The sequence below is a fragment of the Lynx rufus genome, unplaced genomic scaffold (assembly GCF_022079265.1).
Source record: "Lynx rufus isolate CCGP_SWC_20201006 ecotype Redwood Valley unplaced genomic scaffold, mLynRuf1.p SCAF_4, whole genome shotgun sequence".
NCBI lineage: Eukaryota > Metazoa > Chordata > Mammalia > Carnivora > Felidae > Lynx > Lynx rufus.
Window position 1 is genome coordinate 117,813,529 of NW_025814856.1, and position 26,891 is coordinate 117,840,419.

Sequence of the window (26,891 nt, forward strand, 5' to 3'; positions counted from 1 at the left end):
AGCCTTGAGGGTTTGCTTCATTCACTTTCAGGTGTAGTAGTCAGAAAGCAGGGGACCTAGGTAAGAAAGATAGAGACCCTGGGGACAGTAAAGAATGAAACGAGAAAGTCCAGGGTTCAAATATTGTCCAACAGAGACATTTAGTCACAAATCGTACTAGAAAGAATGGCTGAGTAAATACAGTATAATGATTGTCTCAGTCTATGCTAATTAACCTACCTGGGAATAAGATTAATGTTGATTTTCTTGGATTTTTCCCAGTATGTGTCAGATTGAGATAAGATGTAAGAATTGGTGGGAATGGCGAATCAGTGGGGTTAATTTTTGAACTTTCAATGCCATTTCCCCTAGACTTGATGATGTAGTTTAAGGAAATGTGGTATGAATATTTCATAAAATGGTCATGTCTGTCCACTGTCCCTAGAAAATATCTCAGTGGTTAATGTGGGAGGTCCTGAGACATTGTAACTACTACAGGAGCAGGAATTATACTCAGGGGACATTGCCTTGAGATGTTGTTAACCACAACAGTAACTGCAACAATAAAGCAGTTATGTTCCTGGCTTTATGCTAACTGCTTTATCTCTCCTCTTTATCAGAGAATCATTCAACAGGCTAAATGCTAGCATGCACCCAGAGGCCAGGGCAGGGTGGCCCCATTTAGTACTAATCTGATGTTGGCTAGGACTGCCCGACAAAGGCATTTGGTTTTCATTGTATCTTGTATCTTGTTCATCACAAAGACATGACCAGAAAGTAGAGATTGACTTCTTAATTTAGAATACAAATTCCAAAGGCCAAGATCATGTTAAATTACAAAAACAGAACCAAAAGAATTTCATAAGACATTTTTTTTCCTGGGGATTGGTCCCCCTAATAGGAAGTAAATTTGCAAAAGGTGTATACATAGTTATTGGGTCTTTCTGGTTTTGTCTGTGGCCAGGGTTTTGCTTAGTGAAGAAGGGATAAAAGGTGGAAGTTACAAAGGCAGGGAGAGGCCCACTTAATTCTGATCATTTGGGATTGAGGCAGAATTTTCTTCCCCCTCAGATTCTAGAAACTATTTCCTAATTAATAATATTAAGTTATATCTGGTAATGATTTAGCAAAACATATTTTACTCTAAAACTCAAAAGCTATGGACTCTGTCTTGAATCTATGTATGAGATTTCATTCGATATTTTATATATATAGTACAAAGGCTATTTTTGTTAAAAATCTGAATAAAGTATGGAGTTTCGTTAATAACAATACATCAACTTTGGCTCACGAATTTGTAACAAATACACCCTACATGTAAGATATTGCTAATAAGGGAAACTGGGTATGAGGTATATAGGAACTCTGTACTGTTTTTCAAATAATTCTGCAAATTTAAACTGTACTAAATTAAAAAGTTTATTAAGAAAGGATTAGCACTTGTTAGTCTTTCATGAAAAGTCACATTTGTACTCACACTGAGACATGGATTGCCAATACTTTTTACTTGACTATAACATGGAAGGAAAATGTTAAGTATATACTTACTGTACTGTTGCATTAGGTGGTTTGGGCATCCTAGAGTAAAAACAGGAAACAAATCCTAATTTATATTAAGGACTTTTCAAAGCTTACATTTCTATTAGAAATTTGCTTAAAAATAAAGATGTATCCCATTTTCAAACTACAGTGTCTTTAAGATAACATTCTCGATTGACTTTCTGGAACACTGAATACCAGTCAGAGGGATGATATCCTCATATTTGAGTTCTGTTGATCAATCTAACTTCATTCCCACTCACCACCCATTTTGCATTTCCTATTTGCAGTGCAGGTGCAGGACTGACTGCTTCCAATGATAATGTGGCTCTGATTTTGACATTCACCCTCATAATCAGGCAGTAGCCAAAGTGCTGCAGGCAGCCTGCCACCATGCATGTGGTGCAATTACATGACCTAAAGTGACTTCAGTGTGGCCTGGTGGGACAAGATATAGAAATACTGTGTGTGCTTTGTCCCTTTGCCCAGGATTACTGATCTATCACGATCATAATTGTTGCCCCATTGACAGAAAGGCTGGAACAAACCTGAACACGTTTCTGGAGGCGTGTCTTTTCTGAATCAGTTCATTTGAAAGCTACGTCTTTACTATTTACCCTGAGCCCTGCCTGCCAAGAAATAATACTGAAGCCCAGGAACAAAGTCCACACTACAGGCCTGTCACCTACTTCTATTGGATTCAACAGTTAGTTTCAGCCTATGCAGATATTTCTGAAATATTTCAGGCATAAAAAAGTGAATAGAATGTTATCTGTTGATAGCAGAGGTCAACAAAATGGAGTGTGCCCGTTAAGTTTTGTATGTTTCTTTAGAAAGTGGTATGTAAGCTATATTATGTTTTGATTCCACAGTGTATTATCAACACATAATTCAGATGAATCTTAACAGGTTTATGTCTTTCTTTATTTGGACTCCAAGTTTGCAGGCTTGGGACTAAAAAACAAAACCAAAAAACATGTCTTCCAGTTATATTTATGGTTGATTTGGGGAAGGCGGGGGCAATGAATATTAATAATCCAAGGAATTCCGAGTTACTAGATTGGCTATAATATATGAAATGTTAAATCAGCATCTAAAATTTTTCTCATGTGACAGATTTAGCTATGATATTGACAAGTGTATATCTAAAATCAGTTGGATTCAAAATTGAAAAAATTTTTAAAAAAGAAAACTTTTTAAAAAGTTCAAGTTTGAAAGGATAAAATGAAAATTAAAAATGCTCAGAGACCCAGGCCCTTGACCTAAACCAGTCCATTATTTTACTGCTGCACTCTACATTTACTTTTCAAAGTGTACTCATCTCAAAGGGATAAATGAATAGGACCTAGTAGCCACCACAGATTTCACGTCTTTTTGGCTCCCTCTTGTGGCTGAACTCTATATTAACTTCTTATCTACACAAATTCCTCACAATTCTAATAAAGGTAAAGAAGTGGTATTTTCCTTGTTGCTTCAGTGTTGTCAGTATTTTATTTTTATCTGAAAATTAAGAAGTATGCTTTTTAAATATATATAACAGACTATTGCAGAGAGGAAAGATAATTTAATATGCTGGAAAGTAATTCCTATAAGCAAAGGATAAATTAAAAAATATTCCTTATCCAAAAAGGAGACTTAGGGAGTAACTTTATTACAAATTATTTGTAAATTGTCATGATAATCCTCTCCCCTCATAATATCCTGACGAAAAATTTTGCTGAGGGCGCTGGGGCATTTCCTATGAAACTTTTAAGAAATTTAACAGATTCTTATTAGATTAACTAGGTCAAAGGCAGAGAAATGGACCCAGATGACTTGTTTGAATTCTTTTGAAAATTACTATTCCATATTTCATATTTTTTTCTTTGTTTAATTGCTACAAACTATGGGTTTTGGTTTATTTTTTAAATTTTTATTTCTTTGGTCTTTGTTTCTATTATTAATGATCTCTGTTGGAAAAATAAAAGAACACTTTTGTTTTTTCTAAAAGTTCCCATTTGGGAGCTTTTTTATTTCTCATATAACACATTTTCACTTAAAAAAGCTATTTGGTCCATTATGAGGAAAAGAAACCCCAAACTTACAAAGAATCATTTCCATAGATGTCACTTTTTTTGTTCTGTGTCAGATAATAGAATTGTTCAATAGGAAGTTTTCTGAAAAGAAAGATTAAATAGAACGTCTTTTTAAATTAATACAGTGATTATCAGATAGTAAAAAGATGAATAGACTAACAACCATGTATTTATGGAAATTCAGTATATGAAAAGGTGACATTGTAAGTCAGTGGCAAAGGATTTACTTTTCAGTAAACAATGCAGGAAAAATCACTAGCTATTTGGAAAGAAGTAAATTTCCATTTCATGTTATGCATAAAGATAATTTCAGATGGATTAAAAATCTAAATATTTGGGGGAAAACATACAAATATTAAAATAAAATATGTAAGAATGTATTTTTTTCTTTGTGGTGGGGAAAACATTTTAAATGAGATTTTTCTTTTAAATTCAAAATCCAAAAGGAAATTTTATGACATCAGAATAAAACCTTTGAATACGGGATGGAATAAAACTGAAATAGGGGTGCCTGGGTGGCTCAGTTGGTTAAGGGTCTGACTCTTGATTTCAGCTCAGGTCTCGCTCTCAGGGTTGTGAGTTCAAGCCCGACATTGGGCTCTATGCTGGGCATGAAGCTTACTTTAAAAAAAAAAAAAAAAAAAAAAAAACCAAAAAACAAATAAAACAAAGGTTGGAAGAAATTTTTGCAATAAAGATATATAAAGGATTACTATCTAGAATATAATTAGTAAGAACCTATAGCTAAAAGACAGTACAAATGGGCAAAGAGTAAGAACAGAAAAGGGAATGTAAATGACCATACATAGAAAACATGAACATAAGTACTCAACCAGAGAAATGAATTTTGATAACCAGATCTTTATACTAGATGGGCAAAAATTATGTAGTTTGATAATATAACACAGTTGGCCAGGAGTGTGGGTAGATAGATACTTTTACACACTACCATGAAAATATAAAGCATTTGGGCCATATCTCTAAAATTAAAAATATTCAGGGCGCCTGGATGGCTCAGTCGGTTAAGTGTCTGACTTGAGCTCAGGTCAGGATCTCGCGGTCCATGAGTTCGAGCCCCGTGTCGGGCTCTGGGCTGATGGCTCAGAGCCTGGAGCCTGCTTCCGATTCTGTGTCTCCCTCTCTCTCTGCCCCTCCCCCGTTCATGCTCTGTCTCTCTCTGTCTCAAAAATAAAAAAATAAACGTTAAAAAAATAAAATTAAAAATACTCATATATTGTGACTCATAACTTTCACTTAGGATTTTCCCTAGAGAAACATTTGTGCATGAGCTCAAGGAGGCCTGTACAACTGTACAAGAAGGATATTTGTTACATATAGTTAATGTCAAAAAAAGGGAAGCAATATGAAAATGGCTAAATAATCTCTGATGCATCTGTATTGTAGACACAATGAGAAATTAAAATGAATTAGATCGATCTGTGTTTACAGTCTTTAGATTTCAGAGAGCGAAAAAAGAACCGAGTTGCCTAATACTATACATCCAGCGATTCCACACTTAAACTGTATAATACATATATTTTCAAGGGGTACATGTATAATTATATAAATGTGCAGAAGGTGTGAAAGAATGTATACCAAAGTGACAGCAATGGTTCCTTCTAGGAAGGAAACTGGAATTGGTGGGACAGTGGTCAAAGGAGACTGGACCTTGTCTTTGACTTTTTTTTTAAATTTTTTTTTTTAAGAAAGACTTGTATTTTTAGAGCAGTTTTAGGTTCACAGCAAGGTTGAGAGAAGGTAGAGAGATTTCCCACATACCCTTTATCCCCACACATGGCTTAGCCTCCCCATTTTACTATTTCTCACCAGAGTGGTACATTTGTTACCATTGATAACCTGCATCAACACATCATTATCACCTAAAGTTCATGGTTTACATTAGCCTTTGCTCTTGGTGCTTATAGTGTTTTAATATACACTGTAGTGCTCAACTGTCACTTGTGGCTCCAGGTATCTTTTAAACACCTGTCTTTTGTCTCATCTATCCAAAGTTCTAAAAAGCTTGCTTTCTCAGTCTTTGAGAATGGCCCTAGAGTAGTGAGGGTTATTTGTACCCCATGAGAGTCCTAACCAAGAGAGTCCTACAGTTGAGGATGTGCTTCGTAATTAGGCAAACAAAGTGACCAATTCTGTGAGTGTCAGGCTTTCTCCAGTCATCACAGTGCTTGCTCGGTGGCTTCATAAATTAAATTACCATGGAGGCAGGACAGAAGTTATAGGTAGATTCAACAACGTGAACTTCTCATCAAACTGACCTGGCAACATTTGAGTTTGCCAGTGGAAGTTACTAATCCCAAGTATTTCAAATGTTTATTTATTTGTTTTGAGAGAGAGCAAGTGAGAGAGTACAAGTAGGGGTGGGGCAGAGAGAGAGGGAGAGAGAAAATCTCAAGCAGGCTCTGTGCTATCAGCACAGAGCCCAGTGCAGGGCTTGAACTCATGAACGGTGAGGTCATGATCTGAGCCAAAATCAAGAGTCAGACACTTAATTGACTGATCTACCCAGGTGCCCCTAACCCTAAGTATTTCATAGAGAAAACTCTCCCTGGGTGTACTAGTCAGCCACCTGATGGGAGGTTGATTACATCGTGAAAGAGATGATTTATCCCCACAGGAGTAGACACTTCTAAAGACAGATTTCCCTTTCTTTCTCTATATACTTCTGCCAGTTACATCACCAGTGGACTTCCTGAATGCCTTATTCACTGCATGCTATCTTGAAAAATACTACTTTCGATTAAGGAATTCAATTTACCACAAAAAAAATAAGGCAATGATTGCATTTAAAGGATTTACTGGTCTCCTATTTACAGAATGTAGAATAGCTTATTGAAGATTCATTTGTGGCTGCAGCTTGTCCTAAAGAGTGTGGCACATGCTCTGAACCAGTGGCCAAGAAGTGGTGTCTCTCATAGCCAGAACAGATGGTCTAAAAAGCAAAGGGTCAGAGTGGAACCTCTCACTATTATAGTTACTGTTACACTTGAGAAAAATGTTACTTCCTTCCCAACCCCCTTGAGTTTTGCTGGGTTTGAGGTCAAGGGAGAAATGCTACCATGAGAAGACACAATGGTCCTACTGAATTGGAAGCTGAATTGATGATGTGGTAATTGGAGGCTCCTTATGATTGGAGAAAACAGGCAAGAAGTAGATTGGGATGATTGATTCTGAATGTCAAGGGCAAGAGGACTGTTGCTGTGCAGTCATGGGGAAAAGTATTTTTAGAACCTAAAGAATCTTTTGGACACCTCCTAGTATTGCCTCTAGTGGCATAAATTTAATGGAATACTGGAGCAACCTCACACAGGTAAAACCACTAATTGCTTAGATCTCTCAGGAACAACATTGGGGGGTACCCCACTTGTAATGAACTTCTACCAGCCCAGGTGCTGGCTGAGGGCAAGTGAACTTGGCTATGTATATAATTATGTTATTCTCTCTCTATATATTCTATATATTCTATATATATTCTATAGAATATATTCTATATTCTATATATATTCTATATATATATTGTGTATATATATATTGTATATATATATTCTATATATATATTCTCTCTATATACACACATACTTAATATATTTTTCTATATGTTTTTATATACCATAATATATAATTACTACAAAGTTTATAATATATTTATATATAACATATTTATATATTAACTAATTTTATTTTTTCATTCACCCTTTTCCCTTATTTCCTTATTATTCTATATAGGGTGTTGGTGACGGTTTACTTCATTAAGTGTGTAGCTGTGAACTGTCAGGGCAAGATTATGACTGAACTAGAGGAGAACATCACCCAGAGATCTTGGACTTGGAGCTGGATGCAGGCACTGATGAGACTCTGGGTTTCCCCGTTGGGGGAGGTGAGTGCATTTTCATGAAAACGTCTTACATTTTCTTACACTGGCAGCCGTTCTCAAACTTCACTGCATGTTAGAATTACCTGAGGGATTTTATTAAAATGCAGATTCTGTCTCAGTCAATCTGGGGTGGGGTCCAAGATTTTGCATTTATCATTTTCTAGATGGTACTCAATGCTGCTGGTGCATGGACCACATGTTGAATAGGAAAGCATGATACTGTTTTTGCTGCTGTTATTTAGTGTGACAGTCAACTGGGACAGGTGGCTAACATCTTTACAGTACCCTCTCGGTATTCTGTTAGTTTTTCACATTTTGAATATCCCACTTGCCCAGGAAGAATCAACTTTCCAGCCCCTTGAGCAACCAGCGAGCCAGTCATCCATATCTGCAACCAGACTTTGATTTGAATGTGAGTAGCCTAAAAACACAGGCTTCAAGAGGGGCATCCATATTGCTAATAAGGTAGCAGCAGAGCTGCCCAGTTTTAGCAGAAGCTCTTCCCTGATGAGGCAAGTCTCGAGAATGAGTCAGGATATTATTCCCGGAAGCTTAGCAATTAGCCTATTTCTCTAGCCCTCCCACAGTTTTGTGAGTTAACCTAATATCCTCTGGTAGATTCTCTTCTTAAACTAGTCAGAACCGATTCTGTTTTTGCAGCTAAAACTCCTGACACATACAAATGGATAACTTGTGAAATTAACATTTAATTTAAAAAAGAACAAAAGTGGTTTTACTGTGAAAAAGTCAAATGTAATTTAATTTAAATGAGATAATGTCTATAAAGCAGTTAGCACAATGTGTGGCTAATCAAGTACAAGTACTTGATTAATGCTGTTGTTTAAAAAAGAGATTGTTTTCTGTTTTTATGGAAATGGCATCATTCTCATTTTAAAGGTTTAAGTAATTACAAAAAAGTACATATAAATACTACCATGTAAAACATGATTCTAGATATCTGTCTCTCTTTAAAAAGTAGATGTAAGGAAATAAGAATGGGGGAATGGACAGCTGTAGTCAGAATCAAAGTTTCAAGAATAGGATGAATGTTCATTCAATTTCTAAAAGAAAATTAAAATTAAAAAAATTAATTAGCACTTAACAGATGTCAGTGTAAAACTGTAGGAATTCCTGAACCATAAGTATATCTCTTCACTACATAGACATAAATATTAAAAGATTCATGTAAAAGTAAGAAAACGTTTTTGAAACATTTAGGATGTTGGGAGTCATTATTATTTCTTAGGTAATTTTGACTCTCAGGCGTGAGACCATTTCACTCGCTTCTGCTTTCTCTCTCTGATCTCTCCATTTTGGTTGTTTAGTTAATCTGTAGTTTGCCAAGGTTTATAACATTTACCTAATTGTATGATGATAATTTTCCCAACCATGTGAATGGATTCAGGGCTCACCATTTAGTGTCCAGACATCTCATGCTTGAATGGATTCAATCTTCATCATCAACCCTTTTATCACAGTATCTCTGTTCTTGAGTTCTTTATTTTGACTTATTTTTTGGTTTGTTAAATTTCATTTTCAGATTTTTTTTTTTTTTAAGAAGGGCTCATTGAGTGCTATTACTCTAAATTCTGCCTGTATGTAGTCTTTATGCTTGATTGACAATTGTTATGCAATATCTTTGGGTTATGTTTACTTTTACTCAAACCTTTCTTTGAAGATAGGTCTTTTGGAGTTGAATGCTGCTGTAGATGCTTGAGGCCAGCCTCCTTTCCTCCTTGTAGGTGCCTTGCTTTTCCTGCTTGAATGTTGAGAGAACTCTTTCTTTATGAATAAAATAATATTGGGGCGCCTGGTGACTCAGGCGGTTGAGCATCCGACTCTTGATTTTGGCCCAACTCATGATCCCAGGGTTGTGGATAGAGCTCCACATTGGGCTCCATGCTGAGTGTGGAGCCTGCTTAGGATTCTCTCTCTCTCTCTCTCTCTCTCTCTCTCTCTCTCTCTGTGCTCTTTTCCCCCACTCACATTTTCTCTCTCTCCCTTTCTTTCTCCCTCTCTCTCTCTCTTGCTAAAATAACCAGGTTGTATCTCAATGTCAGTACTTCCACTCTATTTTTTGCCATTATATGGTATATGCTTTTGATTTTCAGATTCAGTTCTTAATTTCAAGGGAATTTTCTTGTGTATCTCTGAGTACCTTTTTCTGTTAGATTTACTTATTGTTTTACTTGTTAGATCCTCTGCATTTGGGACATCAGTTTTCCTTACAATAATTATGCTTGTTCTTAATAGCCATAACTTTTTCCTTTATTGCTTTAATATCCTTGTCTTTTCTCTCTGCTTTCTCTGTGATTTATTGTCTTTATGCCATTATATCAATTTTCAGTCACATCCATTCTGTTTCTTGCTGCCTCTTTTTTTTTTTTTTTACTAGATTTGTGAGTGCTTTGTGTGTTTTTCTTATTTTTTCCCTAAGCCTTGTGGTCTTCCCTTTTATAATATTCTATTGTCTAATCATCCTGTCTTTTATGAGATTCACATACTTATTTAGTCCCTTTATAAAGAATGTAGTTTAAAAAAAAAAGATAGAATCTACTTTTGTTTCCTGGGCTATATTTTTTCTCAGACTAGTTTCTTAATGTGCTATATAGATATAGATATAGATATAGATATAATTTTATATTCCTGGTGCCTCATCATTTCTTCTCATATTACATGTATTTAATTGAACAGCTCTGTCTAAATGCAGCTATTTGCTCTGATCTAGTGTGGGTGAATTCTTGATCCTGTCATCTGAAATAAGTTTGTCTTTCTGTCTGTGCTACAAGCTTGATGACTGAATATTATTCTCTCCATATTTCTTTAGCCTGATGGGATGGAGGGGACAGAGAGTTAAGTGCTGAGATTGTGTTAGATGGAATCCGAGTCTCTTGGTACTGCTGTCTAAGGTCCTATTAAATGTCCTCTGTAAGGCTCATTCCTTTCATTTAGGGAAGTAGCCATACCCATGGCTTCTACTCATTCCCTCAGGTCAACACAGTGTTCTGGAAGAGCACACATTCTGCACAACTTCATCTCTCTTGAGATCTTGTTGTTTTTATTAAAAAAAAATTTTTTTTAACGTTGATTTATTTTTGAGAGACAGAGACAGAGTATGAGCAGGGAAGGGGCAGAGAGAGAGGGAGACAAAGAATCTGAAGCAGGCTCCAGGCTCTGAGCTGTCAGAACAGAGCCCATCACGGGGCTCAAACTCATGAACTGTGAGATCATGACCTGAGCCAAAGTTGGACGCTCAACCAACTGAGCCACCCAGGCGCCCTGAGATCTTGTTGTTTTTAAAATAGAGGCTTCTACTCTTGAGGCTTTTCTTCAGTTCTAATAAGATTACCTATTAGGATTGCTCAGTCTTTTAATCTTCTCTTCAAATTGGAGAATTATCAGGATTTTGTTGACTCGTCTCAGTATGCATTTGGAATATAGGGATGGGGTTAGGTATAATGCCTCTCAACCAACAGTGTGTCTTCTCTCTGGACCTGCAGCACTTCCAGGGGTCTGGAAATATGTGTGGCTGGTTTTATTTTGGTTGTCACAATGAATGAGACTGGTATTTACAGGTTGAGGGCCAGAGATGATATGTATCTTGCAGTGTACGGGACAAAGAACTGTCCTGCTCCAGATGCCCTCTTGAGAAACATTTAGTTACAAACTGTAATAAATGACATGGAATTTTCTTTTCTTGACATAACATTAAAATGAATGGCATAAAGTCGTTCTTCTTTTCTTATTTGGGGGCTGCTGGTGAATTTCCTGTCTATTTCTCTGTTAGGTAACAGGAGAGGGATATTCTGTGATTTTGTTTCATAAGCATTAACCTCCAGGCATTATCACCACTACTACTACTTGTGTCATCATTAAAGGGTGCTGGTTAGCAAGAGTTTCAAAGTATTCGTTAGTTCACAGAGCACTGTATATCTATTGAACAGCTTTTTAACATTTGCCAGGTTGTTAGAGGAAGATTCATTTCCTTTTTCTTTTTTTTTTTTTTAATTTTTTTTTTTCAATGTTTATTTATTTTTGGGACAGAGAGAGACAGAGCATGAACGGGGGAGGGGCAGAGAGAGAGGGAGACACAGAATCGGAAACAGGCTCCAGGCTCCGAGCCATCATCCCAGAGCCTGATGCGGGGCTCGAACTCACGGACCGCGAGATCGTGACCTGGCTGAAGTCGGACGCTTAACCGACTGCGCCACCCAGGCACCCCATTTCCTTTTTCTTAAACAAAGTAAAAACTTTGCTACTTTATCAAAGTTATAAGAAGAAGTGTTTATGGAAGTGAAAACAAAGCTATAAATTGTTATTACTTTGTAACTTCATTCTTCTAAGCCAATGGATGCTGAGTTAGGTGACGACAATTTCACTTTGAATTTCCAAAGCTTGGGTAAGTAGATATTGTTTAAGTTCCTTTAAAAGTGTTTTAATTAGATATAGGTTATGTCATAAAATGCCGGAAGGAATACTGATGTTGACAGGGACATTACATTGGAACATGCATATATAAATGCATATGATTATATTTCCATTAGTAAGCCATGTTCTTTTAACTTCTTAACCTCAGACGACATACCATAGGACCTCTCACTGGACATTTTCCTAAGCAGTATGTACTTGGCGCCTGGGTGGCTCAGTGGGTTGTGTGTCCAACTCTGGATTTCAGCTCAGGTCATGATTTCACAAGGTGAGATTGAGCCCCATGTCAGACTCTGCTGACAGTGCAGAGCCTGCTTGGGGCTCTGTCTCCCTCTTTGTCTGCCCCTTCCCTTTCCCTCCCTTTCTCTTTCTCTCTCTCAAAATAAATAAATAAACTTAAAAAAAAAAAAAAGAAGCAGGTACTTTCAATTTATAAAGTCATATGAGTGGAGGGTTGGTGAGGCAAAGGGGTGATCCTGTTCCCCATGAGGATGGGGTGAATGTGTGGCACCACAGCACCCCACTGAAAATCCCCATTAGGGAAGGTGGTAGGGTGTGATTGTTAGAGCAAGATTTTATATGGACCGGGATGAGGCTTGACCCCTCAGAGAGCTGGAAAATATTCTGTTATTAAACAAAAGGCCCTTTTTGGGGAGAAAGGAAAATATTGTGACAGAAGTTATTCCCTATTAGGAAACAAGTAAAACCTATTCTGTAGTTGTTTGCCAAGTAATGTGCATTGTATCAGAAAATAGGACTTTGTCCTAAATATATTTTTAAGAGGTAAATATGCCAAAGTGATAACGTTTAACATAGTTGTGAAGAGAATAGAGTACAGCAACCTGCATTTCTGAGCCAGGGATGATGGGCATTCTAATTGGAACAAGTACTTTATCTCCCAGTGGCCTAGGGCTGCATTCAGTGAGGCACCAGACACAAACCTCTCATTTCAAACTGGATGTCCCTTAAGAAACCTGTCTTTGGCTCTTCTCTTACACTCTTGAATTCTGAGTACAGTTCTGATCCTTTTAGAATGTTGTGTGTTTTTTTAATATGTAAATTTTGAGGACAATAGATGCAGAGTCCATAAAGAGATACATACAACCCTAGTCTAGAACAATGCTCAAAACTGCTGAATAAATGAATAGCTGGAGTGAATGATGAACAGAATGGACAGATGAAAAGAACTTGGTCTTTGGGGTCAAATAAATCTGGACTCCGGTCCCTGTTCCACAACTTCACAGTTGTGTGATCCAGGGAAAGGTACTGAATCTTCTGGGTCTCCACATATTGTAAAACCAGGATAACAATGTGGCTACTGTACAACTATATTATAAATCTCTTTATATTAGAACGTAAGTTCCATGAGAGTGGGGACTTGAAGAAATCTGTTGGATGAATTCATGATCTTGAGGTCCTTGCTATCTGTAATATGTCAGTATTTGCAGCTTTCCCATTGGACTGACAGGCCTTTTCATTTGTCTGCTTTTTATTCAGTGAGGTCGTTAGCTGCCACATGTCATTATTGTTTCTCTTTCTACCTGCAGCTTGTCTTTCCTAATGTATTTTTCGAAACTGCTTTAGAACAAAAAACTAGTTAGCTAGATTGTTAGCAAGCCAGGTAAGCAGGATTGTTGGATAAAGCAGGAGTAGGTAGGCTCTGTGGGAAGGTTTGATAGATTGTGCTTTGAGTAAATTTCATAGTTTTTTAAAATTTCATATTTTTACTAAATAGTTAATGTGACATTTAATTTGCTGCTCAGATTTTTTTTTGCTTTCTCTTCAGTTTTAATATGTTTTGAATAAAGTCGCTGAAAGAGTGACTTTAAGAGTTGCAAGTGATTATTGAAATATTTTATTACTTGAAAACAATGCCCAGTAGATTCTAATGACTACAGATTGATGAACAAATTAGAAATCAAAAGTTCCAAAAATCAACAACATCTATACAAATGAGGCCAGCTATTTGCTCAAGCAAAAACATTTTAAATTTAATATCTCTCTGGAATATTCTCATATGGTTTTAGATAAAATGTGATTAGCAAGGGAATTAATCAAAATTTCTGATCACAATAATTGAACATCTCTCAGGATAGCAAAGACATCCATAAAGAGATTTTTTTTTTTACAGATTTCACAATTAGAAATTATATAATTCGTTTTTCCATCTGTGTCTTTTCATAAATAGTAAAAGAAATAAATTTGGAGGTAGATTTAAGTTAACAACAAGACTCACAATGGAAACAAAGAGCAAAGAAAAATGCAAAATAAAGATCTCTATGTAAAGAGCAGGAAGTTTATTTACCTTGGCCAAGTTTCTCCACCAAATCCATAATGCTGATGTCCTTTGCCCATGACATGAGGAGGTTCACATTTTGGCCTGTGCTCCTCAGGGAGTGAAATGGGTATTACCCCACCATATTCTCTGTCAGCACCCCATGGAAGTCTACATTGTTGGAATGACTCCCTTAATTCCTGATATCTGTGAAAAAAGAGATAGTTTTGAAATCACTTCAGCATGGAATACTATGGAATGCTATGGTCGGAATGTTTGTGTCCCCCAAATTCATGTGTTGAAATCCCAATGCCCAGTGTGATGGTATAAGGTGGGCCCTTTACTCAGTGACTAGGTCAAGAGCGGAGCCCTCATGAATGGGACTCATGCTCTTGAGAGACCTCAGAGAGCTTGCCAGCCCCTTCCTCCATGTGAAGATACAGCAAAAAGGTGCCAGCTACAAACCAGGAAGAAGGCTTTTACCAGAATGCAACCATGCTGGCACAGTGATCCTGGACTTCAAGCCACCAGAACTGTGAGAAATCAATGTTGCTTCTAAGAAGCTGCCCAGTCGGGAGGACTTTGTTATAGCAGCCCGAACACACTAAGACAAACAACTAAAATTCCTACAGCTTTAAAATTATTTTTAGATTACATTTTTAAAACACAGAATTCTCAGTGTTGGGTACGTTATGATAGATACTGGTTACTTGGGCATCCTCGAATTGCTGAAGGAATGAGGTTAAATTTTTGAGGGCCTACAGATGATGATGATGACGATGATGGTGATTTGTAGTTGTACTCCATGTACTTCTTTCTTTTAAATATCTTTATTGAGATATACATACCATACAATTCATCCATTTAAAGTATACAATTAAATGGTTTTTAGTATATTCACAAATATGTACAACCATCATACGATAATTTTAGAGCATTTTCATCACCTCAAAAAGAAACCTTGTGCCCTTTAGCCATTGTTTATTTCCACACTTGCCCATCCCCACCCTAGCCCCAAGGAACTACTAATCTACTTTCTGTCCATCTCTAGGTTCTTGTATAGCCCTCCTAGGGCATGTGAAGTAGTATCTCTTTATGGTTTGGATTTGCATTTTCCTAATGACTAATGATGTTGAGCATCTTTTCATGTGCTCATTGGCCATTTCATGTATGTTCTTTGGAGAAGTGTGTATTATTCAGGTCCTTTGCCATTTTCAAATTGGGCTTTCTTTTTCTTTTTTTAAATTTTTTTTAACGTTTATTTATTTTTGAGAGAGACACACACACAGCACAAGCAGGGGAGGGGCAGAGAGAGAGGGGGACACAGAATCTGAAGCAGCTCCAGGCTCCGAGCGGTCAGCACAGAGCCCAATGGGGGCTCGAACTCACAAACCTCAAGATCATGACCTGAGCCGAAGTCGGATGCTTAACCGACTGAGCCACCCAGGGGCCCTGAGCTTTCTTTTTATTACTGAGGTATAAAACTTGTAAATAAAGTCCCTTCTCAGATATATGACTTACAAGTATTTTCTCCTATTCTATATGTTGTCTTTTTATTTTCTTGATAGTGTTCTTTGGGGCACGAAAGTTTTTAATATTCATAAAGTCCAGCTTATCAGTTTTTCTTTTATTTCTTGTGCTTTTGTGTCATATCTAAGAATATGCTGCCAAATCCAAGATCGTGAAGATTTACCCCTATTTTCTTTTAATAGTTTTTATGTTTTAACTCTTTAGGTCTTTGATCCATGTTGATTTGTTGTTAATTTTTATACATGGTGTGAGATAAGGATACAGCTTCATTTTTTTTTTTTTTTTTTTTTTTGCATGTGGCTATCCAGTTGTCCCAGCACCATTTGTTGAAAAGAATATTGTTTCCCCATTGAATGGTTTTGGCTATGGATTATCTTTTGATTTTTAAAAATGGAGAGTCCTGCAAAGGAGCAGAAGCATTTGCTCCTAAGCTTTATCTAGAGCTCCTTTCATAGTGGTTCTCAAAGTGTGGACCATGGACCAAGCATCAGCATCTCTCTAAAAGCTTGCTAGAAATACAAATTCTCAGGCTCTGCTTCAGACCTAGGAATCACAATTTCTGGAGGTGGGCCCCTGTAATCTGTTTTAATAAGCCCTCTAGATGATTGTTATGCATGCTAAAGTTTTCTCGTCCCTTATAACTGTGCCATTCAGTGGGCTGGAGATGTGGAAATTTCATAAGTTGGCTGGTAGGGTTTTCTGATCTTAAAAAGTGGTAATTCACATGGCTCTTCCTGCTCGTTCTTAACAAGGAAGTGGAGGGCAAGGACTCTAACCAGTTCACTCTTGTAACCATGCTTTATAGAACATATCCAGTGGATGTCTTTTGAATGAGTGCATGCATGAGTGAAGCCAGAGAGATGGATATGTTTCCTGGACTGTAGCCATTGACACAAGAATGGAAGCTGCTGCCTAGAAGAAGGCCTCACAAAACACTTAAGAATACGTGACAAAAAATCTGCTTCCTAATTAGTAAGGATTTAATGACTTAAGTCTCCAGTTATGGCTGTCTAGATTATTTGGAATATCTTTCCCACTGAAAACAACCAAAAGTACTGAGAAGGGAGCTTCTGGGTTGATGAATACATGGCAATGTGGGGAGAGTAGTGCTCTCAGAGAGCGTGGAAGTTCTGGGTACCTTTCCACATAGCTTGTCCTATGCATGTATTTCACCTAGCTGTTTCAAAGCTTTATCCTTTTATAATAAGCTGGTAATCTGTTGCCAAGAGATGAACAGTATAATGTTGTAGAGAACAAAGAACACTGATTCATCACAGTTTCCATAGCACAGCAAAAAGGACAAGTCACTGTAGACAAGGACTCTGCCATACTCACCACAAAATCCCCAAGATAAAGCATAGTGTCTTGCAAATATATAATGCAAATATATGATGGGCTACAGATATTTATTGTCTAGGTGGTTTTCCTGGAGAGCAGACAATGACATGAAGATCTTAAAAAGGGAATCAATTACACTTTTGGGTTAAATTTTCTTAGAGAAGTTAAAATCTATTTCTGTCTGAACCTTACTGATGTACCTTGAGGAGACAGACTAAAACAAAACAAAATGCTGAAAAGAAAAGAAGAAAAATACTTTTTTGAAAGTGACTAGTTGTTAACAAGATAGGAAATACCAGAGATCCATAAGAGGGAAAATAGGAAATCAACAAAACTAAAAGGCAGCCTGCAGGGCGAGAGAAGATATTTGCAAATGACATAGCTAGAAAGGGTTAGTATACAAAATCTATAAAGAATTTATGAAATGCAACACCAAAAACATATAATTCAGTTAAGAAATGGGCAGAAGACATGAGTAGACACTTTTCCAAAGAAGACATCCAGATGGCTAACAGACACATGAAAAGATGCTCAACATTACTCATCATCAAGGAAATACAAATCAAAACCACAGTGAGATACCACCTCACACCTGTCAGAATAGCTAAAATTAACAACTCAGGAAACAACAAATGTTGGTGAGGATGTGGAAAAAGGGGAACCCTTTTGCACTGTTGGTGGGAATACAAACTGGTGCAGCCATTCTGGAGAACAGTATGGAGGCCCCTGCCCCTCAAAAATAGAACTACCCTATGATCCAGCAATTGTACTACTATGTATTTACCCAGAGGATACAAAAATACAGATTTGAAGGGGTACATGTACCCTGATGTTTATAGTAGCACTATCAACAATAGCTAAACTATGGAGAGAGCCCAAATGTCCATTGACTGATGAATGGATAAAGAACATGTGGTGTGTATATGTGTGTGTGTGTGTGTGTGTATACACACACATATATAGACACACATATATATATACATCTATAAATATACATACATATATACATATACATACATACACACATGATGGAATATTACCTAGCCATCAAAAAGAATGAAATCTTACCATTTGCAATGATATGGATGGAGCTAGAGTATATTATGCTAAGTGAAATAAGTCAGTCAGAGACAAATACTATATGATTTCACTCATGTAGAATTTAAGAAACATGAACATATGGGAGGGGGGAAAAGAGAGAGGGAAACAAACCCTGAGAGACTCTTAAAGATAGCGAACAAACTGAGGGTTGATGGCGGGAGGTGGGTGAGGGATGGGCTAGACAGGTGAGGTGATGGGTACTAAGGAGGGCACTTGTGATGAGCACTGGATGTTGTGTGTAAGTGGTGAATCACTGAATTCTACTCCTGAAACCAATACTCACTATATGTTAACTATCTGGAATTTAAATAAAAAATTAAAAAGAAAAAAAAGGGAAAATAGGGCTACAGAGAGGTAAAAAAGCACAGGAGCCACTTTTGCCCTTAAGGCAGTGCCAATTGTTTCCAATTTCATTTTTGTTTTAAGGATGCTGTGGGGTGAGCAGTACAGAAATCAGTCAGGTGAGAAATCTAAAGGAGAGCATCTCTACAATAAGCTCCAAAAGATTACTATCTCATATTAGAGCTAAATTAGAAGTAAACCACCCCTCTTATTATCTTCTGTCCAAATTTTCATCTGCCCACCACCTGGCCTTGGATTTCAGTGGTCCAGGATAGGTAGCATACCCCCAGGTACCTTGCAGGACCAACAAGATTCCTTTTTGGAGGAAAGACTGTTGGGGGAATGAGTTCTAAAGAATGAGTCAGACATTTAGGTGGGGGAATAACATGTCAAAAGGCTAAGAGGTTAAAAAGATTATGGAATTGAAAATTTCTGACAGCCTTGGCTCTAGAACCCTTCTTAGGAAAGGATCTGTTTTGTTTGATAAAATATTTTGTTAGGCCACTTGATATAGAGGTAGAGACTCTATGAGTATAGGTGTCAGTATGATACCAAGCCACCTAAGACTGACTAAGCTGCTCTGCCGAGGGAGGGATTTGGTGTTTTGCTCTTGTGAGAGGAAGATGAGAGGTAAGTGGAGTACAGGGAGATGAAGGGAGAAGCCATCAAGATATTAGGAGACTGGACACTGCACTTGGGTGAAAAGTCAGTGAGGAACCCTAGTGACAACTGAATTCAGGGACTTTTAAGAATACAGAGGTTACAGCTAATAAGGGACTTTAAGTTATGTGTTGTATGGTGTGATGTGATTCTTCCTCTTGACCTATAACTGATCAGGGAAGTTTACCAGGCTCACAAATGCTCTGTGTGGATGAGGTCTTAGGAGGAAACTGAAGAATGTGTTTCACGTCTGGGTCAAAGTGTTGTTGAACAGAAGCAGCATTAAATGGAACCAAAGGAAAAACCAAAGTCAGAAAGTCAGTAATGATCACCTCCACCCCACCCTGGGAATTTGTAAAGTTTTGAGGAAGGCTTTGGACTTTCAGAAGGTACAAAGATTTGAGTGGAACTTACCCAGATCTTAAGGGCTGAGCAAATGGGAGTGGAATTTTGGGCCAAATCAGTAGAGATAATACAGAATTCAGGAATTTGAAGCACAGTAGAGAAGAGCTATGGTAAGAGATAAAGCAAGAGAGGAAAACAAGAACCAGAGCCTCTGGGCCTTGTAAGCCCTTTGGACTGTATTGTCTGAGCAGCGGGATCCAATTAGAAACACGGGAGAGGAGCTCAGAGAGAGGGGTATGGACTGTGGAACTTCTTTGTACCTGTATAGCACTTGGCTTAATGTAATCCCCTGTAAATATCTGCTGAATGGAATGAAGAACTAACACTGTCTTTTATAAATGGAATGCTTTATCTCATAAAGTCACTAGATAGGTGTTGGCAAACCATGGCTTATAGGCCAAATCCAACCTGCTGCCTGTTTTTGTCAGTAGAATTCTGTTGGAATGCAGCCACAACCATTCATTATATATTGTCTATTGTCTATGGCTGTTTTTTTTGGCCATAGCAGAGTTGAGTAGTTCGACAGAGACTTTAAAGCCTAAAGTACAGTTGACCCTTGGATAACATGGGAATTAGGGGTGCTGACCCCTCATGCAGTTGAAAATCAGCGTATGACTTTTGACTCCCCCCAGACCTAACTATTAAGTCTACTCTTGACCAAAAAACCTTACAGATAACATAAACAGTTGATTACACTATTTTGTAATAGTGTACACACATGTGGACACATATATTTTGTATGTTATATGTATTATGTATTGTAGTCTTACAATAAAGTGAACTAGAGAAAGTGTTAAGAAAATCATAAGGAAAAGAAAATACATTTATATTACCATACTGTATTTGTTGGAAAAAAATCTGCATGTAAGTGAATCCATGCGGTTCAAATCTGTGCTGTTCAATGGCCACCTGTATTTCCTGTCTGGCCCTTTACAGAATAAGTTTGCCCATCTCTGCACTTGCTCGTCAAGGAGAATCTAGGTGACCATTGATTTAGGGTGCTGTCGAAGGGATGGCGGTATTCAGCTCTCAGACCTCTGAGGCTTTCACCAGCTTTATGGCTATGATCAGTAGACACGGTTTGGAGGACATGACAAGTGAAAAATATTTAAATACATTTGATTAATGACAACCTAAGCTTTAATATCTAAGTTTTAAAAGTTATATTTAAATTAGATGAGTCAATTTCTCAGTATCTGACCTCCATATATTACATTGTCCTAGGAAGATGAGCCAGTAGAAAATGTTAATCAATCATTTGGGTTGGTATCCATCTAAAGCCAGTAAGTTGTAGGAATCCACTTAAAATAGAAGGCAAATGCAAAAATAAGGCCTGTTTCTCCTTTATTTTAGGGTCTCACATTTCCCCCCTTAGCTTTAATATTGACAGCATTGTATAGAAGGAACTAGGAACATAAATATTGAAGTTTTAGGATTAAGTAATGTGAAAGCTTAAATAATACATGTCTCCATAACAAAGAAAATAATAATAAATGATTAGTACTGCAATCTGTGACCACATAAAATTAAATGTTTACTTGTTTTTGAGAAAGATGTGTTTCCTAAGGATGAACCAGCATCTTGCTTTGGAGTCACTGTGGAGTTTTGAGTATTACATTCTACTTGGGGGAGCTGAATTTAGCCAGTAATTATTGGAAGGAATGATTAAAGGAAGCTCAGAACAAACATTTTCTCATTTTTAGTTGGCAGAGAACTAGTAGTAACAATAACAAAAAAGTTAAAGAATCTAAAAGCAGTGGAATGAATTCAGAAACAAAATGAGAACCAATGATGAAATCTTAAGCAATTCTCAAGGCACTTCTCTAATTGATGTTTGTTCGCTTAATGAGCTAGAGAACTTGCTAGAGATAAGGAGATGCCAACTGAATGGAAAAAGGAGATAGACCTCTGTCATGATTCTAAATAGCAGTATCAGCCATTCTTAAATTTTCAGTGGAAGAAATACAAAAGAATACCATCTGTTTATTAATATTTTTAAAAGAGATCAAGTCAGAGTATATATAATAGTGACTACTATGCTTATTCTAAAATACACCAGTGAAGAAAGTAACCGAAGTATGAAGAGTAACTCGCTTTTGGTCAGTGGGGAAGTTACAACCATAGTCCTGGTTTTCTTACTGTTTTCAGTGCTTTCTGCTAGCCCACTGGTTCTCCAAGTAAGCTGAAAAACTTCTAAAAATGCAGATTTCCTAGACTCACATCAGAGCCCAGGACTCTCTATTTTTACAAAGCTGCTCAGGTAGTTCTGATGTGTTCTGTCTGCATACCAGTGCTGGATAACACTGGAGCTAGGCTGCCTATTCTGAAAAGAAAAAGTACACTGATGTGAGGAAGTCATTTTGTGTTGCTGTTAAAATTCCGGAGTTCAGAATACACTATGATATTTTAAAAAGGCATCCCTTTAAGTACATCCAAGTTTAGAAAACTAAACTGCTGAGAGCTAACATATGCTAGGACTCATGTTCATCCTTATCATTATGAAGGGTAAACCCTAAAGGCCAGGAGCTTTTTGTTGTGTTTTGCTTTGAGATACCTTGAGGTTTGAGTTGGGAGCCATAGACCCTGAACTTCCTCTGAAGAAGTAAGCCTCAGCATTGACAGAGTAGAGGTTCCAATGTTACCATGATGACACTTTTCAGAGCAGTTCAGAAGAAAAAGGGAACTTCTGTATGCTGCCCAGCTGCTTTTTAAGAGGGGGTTAAAAAAGGGGGTTCTGAGAATGCATGATCATCCTGGCTTTCTCATTTGGGGACTATGATAGGAAAGAATTCATATGGAATAAAAGGGAAAGCAAATTTTAGTTATTAGGAGTCAGGAACATGGTTGTACCTACCTACTGCTTCAAGGAGTACCTTATTGTAGTTTGCAGGTAACTGAACATATATTGTATTTAATTTTATAGGCAGTTAATAAAAAGCAATATTTTCTCAGAGATGCTTCTCTCCTTTTTTTTTTTTAAGTTTATTTATTTTGAGAGAGAGAGAAAGAGAGAGAGAGCAGGGGAGGGGCAGAGAAAGAGAGAAAGAGAATCCCAAGCAGACTCTTCACTGTCATCGCAATTCAGAACTCAGACTCACTGACATTAGGACCTGAGCAAAAACTAAGAGTCGGATGCTTAACTAGCTGAGCCATCCAGGCACCCCTCAAAGATGCTACTCTTAAATTTCATGCTACTTAAAAGGTTTTGGGGCCAATTACTAACCAACCATAGGACCATTTAGGTAGAAGAGATAAAAATTTCAGTGAAAAGCCTTATATACATGCTGTTAGTGAATTCAGTCAGATATGACAGCCTTAAATTCCTACTTAGATTCCTTTTGACCAAATATAAAATTTTATGTTGCTGTTTTTGAGCCAGGGACAGTTATCTATCCCCAGATCATGAACAATCTGCTAAGAGTTTCCTCTGACTCAAGGGAAGCCCGTCCGATTCTGATGACTCTTGGAGCTGAGTAGGAATTTAGGACCTACAGCCATTTTGGGGAGTCAGGGAACAGAAGAGCATGTGTAGCAAGGACTGACTTAGAAGTGAGCTGAGTTCTCTTTCCCACAAATACGAAAATATTCCTTTTCGTTTAATGAAAATGTCAGTTTACAAAATATGTTAAATATGATCTTTAAGTTAAAAAAATGGAGAAGACACATATCATGGTGTTAACGGTGGTTATTCTGGATAAAGCAGGTACAGAGGTTTTCTTCCTTTTGTTTTAATTTCATAGCTTTTCCTTTTGTTAGAAAAATGGAAAACTTGTTTTCTTTGTGGATTTCCAGGATTTCTAAATTATTTATGAGGAATGTGTTAGTTTTATAATTAGGAAAAGAAAAGCTTCTTTTTTCATATAAAGAGCATGTTTACCAACTGGACTAGATCCATGGAAGTCTGATCAAGATGGTGAAAGCCCAGATTCAAGAAGGAAGAGTTAAGTTTGCAGAGCAGCAGTATTTAGCCTGGCAAAGAGAACTCTTACAGAGCCAAGAAGATCTTCGAACTCTTGAAGGGCTGCTGTCATGGAGATGATAGGTAGATTATTCTTATTTTGCATGGAGAGAAGAACCAGGGTCAGCAGGTAGAAATTATGAGGAGGAAAAATGTCCTCAGTAGAAAGAAATTATCTGATAACCAATAGCATTCAAAATTGGGATGGACTGCCTGTGTGGTAGTGATGTCCCATTTTGGAAGTGTAAACTGAGTCTGGGTGGCTTTCTGAATGATTTCTTAAAGAAGGAATTCTTAAACGAGAGATTTGATCAAGTGAAATTATAAATAAAACCAAACCAAACTGAACAAAATAACCATACAGGCGCTTTTTTTTTTTTTTAACCATCGAAGTGTTTTGAGATTTTTTCTTTTTCCTCAAAATGATTCAAATAAATACAATACAGAGAGCTGGCACTGAGATCTTAGAAAATTACTTGTTTGCACCTGTTGCTTCATATGTAAAATGGTGAAAATAATAGTACTTATAGGGTTGTTGTGAGGATTAAAAGAATCGCTATATACAAAGCATTTGGTACAGTGTCCATAAACAGCAATCAATCAACATAGTTAGATGCAATTTAAATAATAATTTGTAATTAGTGTGTTACAGGAAATTTGGTGAAGCAAAGATTTAAATGGCAACCTTGAACAACGGATTCTGGGAATGTTTTTGAACAGATGGTGTCAGGGGATGATAGGGAACCACTTATACTACTCCTGATAAAATAAAAAGTTTGATCAAAACAGATTAATTTTCAAATGAAGGAAGTGATCATTCTGGAATTTTAGAATGTTGTGAATGAAATTGATGTCTGCCTTGTAAAGATGCACACCAACTTACTTTTGATCAAGTTCCTAACAGATGTGGACACTACAGTTTAGTTAATTGTCATGTTATGCCATCCCTAAGGTGTGATAAACAGAAGAGCCCTCTATCTGAGTGTTTTTTCCCTCACATATAAAAATAAACTAATATATTAAAGCCCTTTGTAATTATTTACGTTTTGTAACGTTTTGTAATTACGTTTTGTACGTTTTGTAATTATTTACGTTTTACCTGTCCTCGGAGGCAGTTGGGCGAGTAGCTGTTTGTAATGGAGTGTGCAATTCATTAGAGTAAAATGTGTTTGACAATAGGTCAGCTCCTTCAAGCTCTCTGCAACAGTAGGGCCTGCCATGAATTACCTCCATATTTCTTGAAAGGCACAGACTGGAAAGAAAAGAAGGGCACAGTTGGTTCCAATAGTCAACTGACTTGGTCACTATCACACTCTGACCCTCCCTCAGGGCAGGCAGGAAACATACTTTATACTGCTAAATTGTTCAACTCAACATTGCATAGAAATCAGGGGTTTCCTTTCTCACCAAGAAACCATCTGTGGACCCTCATATATCACATCAGTAATAAATAGTAACTTAAATTCTATGGAAGTGAATTTCAAGGGAAATTGAAAGTGGAAGTGGAAGACGTTCTTAAGGACAATCTAAACACTACTGAACCACAGGTCCATATCCATACAAGGCCACTCCTCCATGGACATCGACTGAGATTAAATTTTTGCCTCAAAGTTTACCATAACTATTCAAGAAAACTCAGCTGACCCCCCACCCCATCCCCATAATATTTCTTAAAAGCAGGCAGAATCACACAGCAGAATCAGCAGCTGTGCTTCTAAGGGTTTCAGGGATCCGGAATGAGAGAAGAGCTTTGCAGAGAGGTGCAGAAGCAGTGGTGCAGCAGGGCCCCAAAGGGTTAGAATCCCGCTCCCTCCCTCGGACTTGGACGGGGAAGCCAAGGAGGCGCCCCGGCTGGCACCGCGGGCCTCCCAAGCCATTAGCGTCCTGCCTAGCGATGACTCGGGTTCGGACGCACCTGGGACATCAGCCTGGGGGCGGCCCTGGATCACGTCTCCCCTTGCCCTCCCCAGAGCTGGTGGGCCTCTGCGGGGCGTGGAATCCCGCCGTTGTCCACACCTGCGGGCCCAGGGAGCTTGCTGGTTACGGGCAGGTGCGGGTGGGAGAGAGAGGGACCGCGGGCAGGCCAGGGGTGGGGTTGAGGGTGCCTATGACGGCAACCGTGACCGTGGCACTAGGTAATGCATTCTTGCGGAGGGGCAGGAGGCTATTAGAGTTTTCGCAGGAAGCCAGCCTAGGAGCCTTGCGACTGGTAGTAATCCGAAACGGGACTGGAAGTGTAGAGAGAGGACAAGACGCCCAGTCTAGAGGTGAAAGGGGCTCTTCCGGGGCTCCAGGCCCTCGGCCCCGCCCCCACATCTCGCCCCGCCCCCAGGCGTCCTCTGGTGGAAGATCGAGTTCTACTTGGTCTGCTTGTTCTAGGGTTTTTCTCTGGCCCTAGCATTCCCAGTGTGGACTGGGCGGAGGAGAGGCTCAGGATGGAGGGCAGGACACCCTGGTGAGGCGAGAGCATCCTGCCCATCTTCCCCTCCGCCTCCTATTGCTGGAATGGGGGGCTGCGGCCGCTTTGAAGGTGGCTTCGCTGGACTGCACGCGTGCTCCGGAGTTGTGCCCTATGGGAGACTTGGCTCTTCCTTCCTCGGGTGGGTGCGGACATGGCAAACGGGCAGGTCTGGCTGCGGCTTACCTACCCAGTTCCCAAGGACCTAGCCCCACCTTGATGACCTCAGTTACCCGCAACCCCTGCCCTCCCACCTCCATCCCCTTTCCCCCAGAAGCTAATGTGAACACAGTTCCGCACCTACAGAGCCCTGGGTTTCTGTTGATGACTGAGACACCTCCCCCACCCCCGAAGGACGGGGATGTATGTGGGAAGCTTACATTTTGAGAGAGGCTAGAACTGAGCCTGTAGGAACACAGAAGGATGCGGAGGTAGAGAGATCACCTCTGCGAAGGGAGTTGTTCTCTGACTCTTAAAACAGCTTTTTAATCAGCCGACCAGTGGATATTCATTTTGTGCTGTGCTTTCTAGGTGAGTGTTAGGTGACATGCGAGAAAGAAAGGTGCATTGGAGTCGGCAAGGTCGGGATTTTATATTCTTGGTCAACTTCATAGTCTCTGCACCTCTCCCCCAATTCCACTAAGCTTGCAAGAGTAAATACTGCTGGAGACAGAATTGTGAATTAGGTGAAGTTTGCCCTCATCTTTCCCCTTTATACATTTTATCCCCCCCCCCCCAAATAACTTCTCATGGAAGTCCATCCTAATCTTTTTTTGCCTTTTTGCTGCTCTAGGGTTTTCAGGATTTCCTTTTAAATTCCTTCCCATTGAATTCCCTGTCAACTTAGCCTATTTCATGTGCCCAGCCTTCCAGTAATTTCTGTATCCCACCTTTCTCTTGTGCTTGACCTT

The 26,891-nt window shown here is 38.4% G+C and overlaps 1 protein-coding gene across 1 annotated transcript in view; it reads right to left on the reverse strand.

Annotated features, from left to right (window-relative positions):
• CUNH7orf31 (chromosome unknown C7orf31 homolog) overlaps nt 1-24,756 on the reverse strand; it is a 40,315-nt gene extending 15,559 nt beyond the window's left edge. The window contains exons 1-4 of the mRNA XM_047096298.1: nt 24,622-24,756; nt 14,219-14,395; nt 3,603-3,674; nt 1,528-1,557 (exon numbers count right to left, since the gene is read on the reverse strand). Of these exons, the coding sequence (XP_046952254.1) occupies nt 1,528-1,557; nt 3,603-3,674; nt 14,219-14,395; nt 24,622-24,755 (413 nt within the window). The 5' untranslated portion in view covers nt 24,756. The remainder of the gene's footprint in view (nt 1-1,527; nt 1,558-3,602; nt 3,675-14,218; nt 14,396-24,621) is intronic.
• Between the last annotated feature and the right edge of the window lie 2,135 nt (nt 24,757-26,891).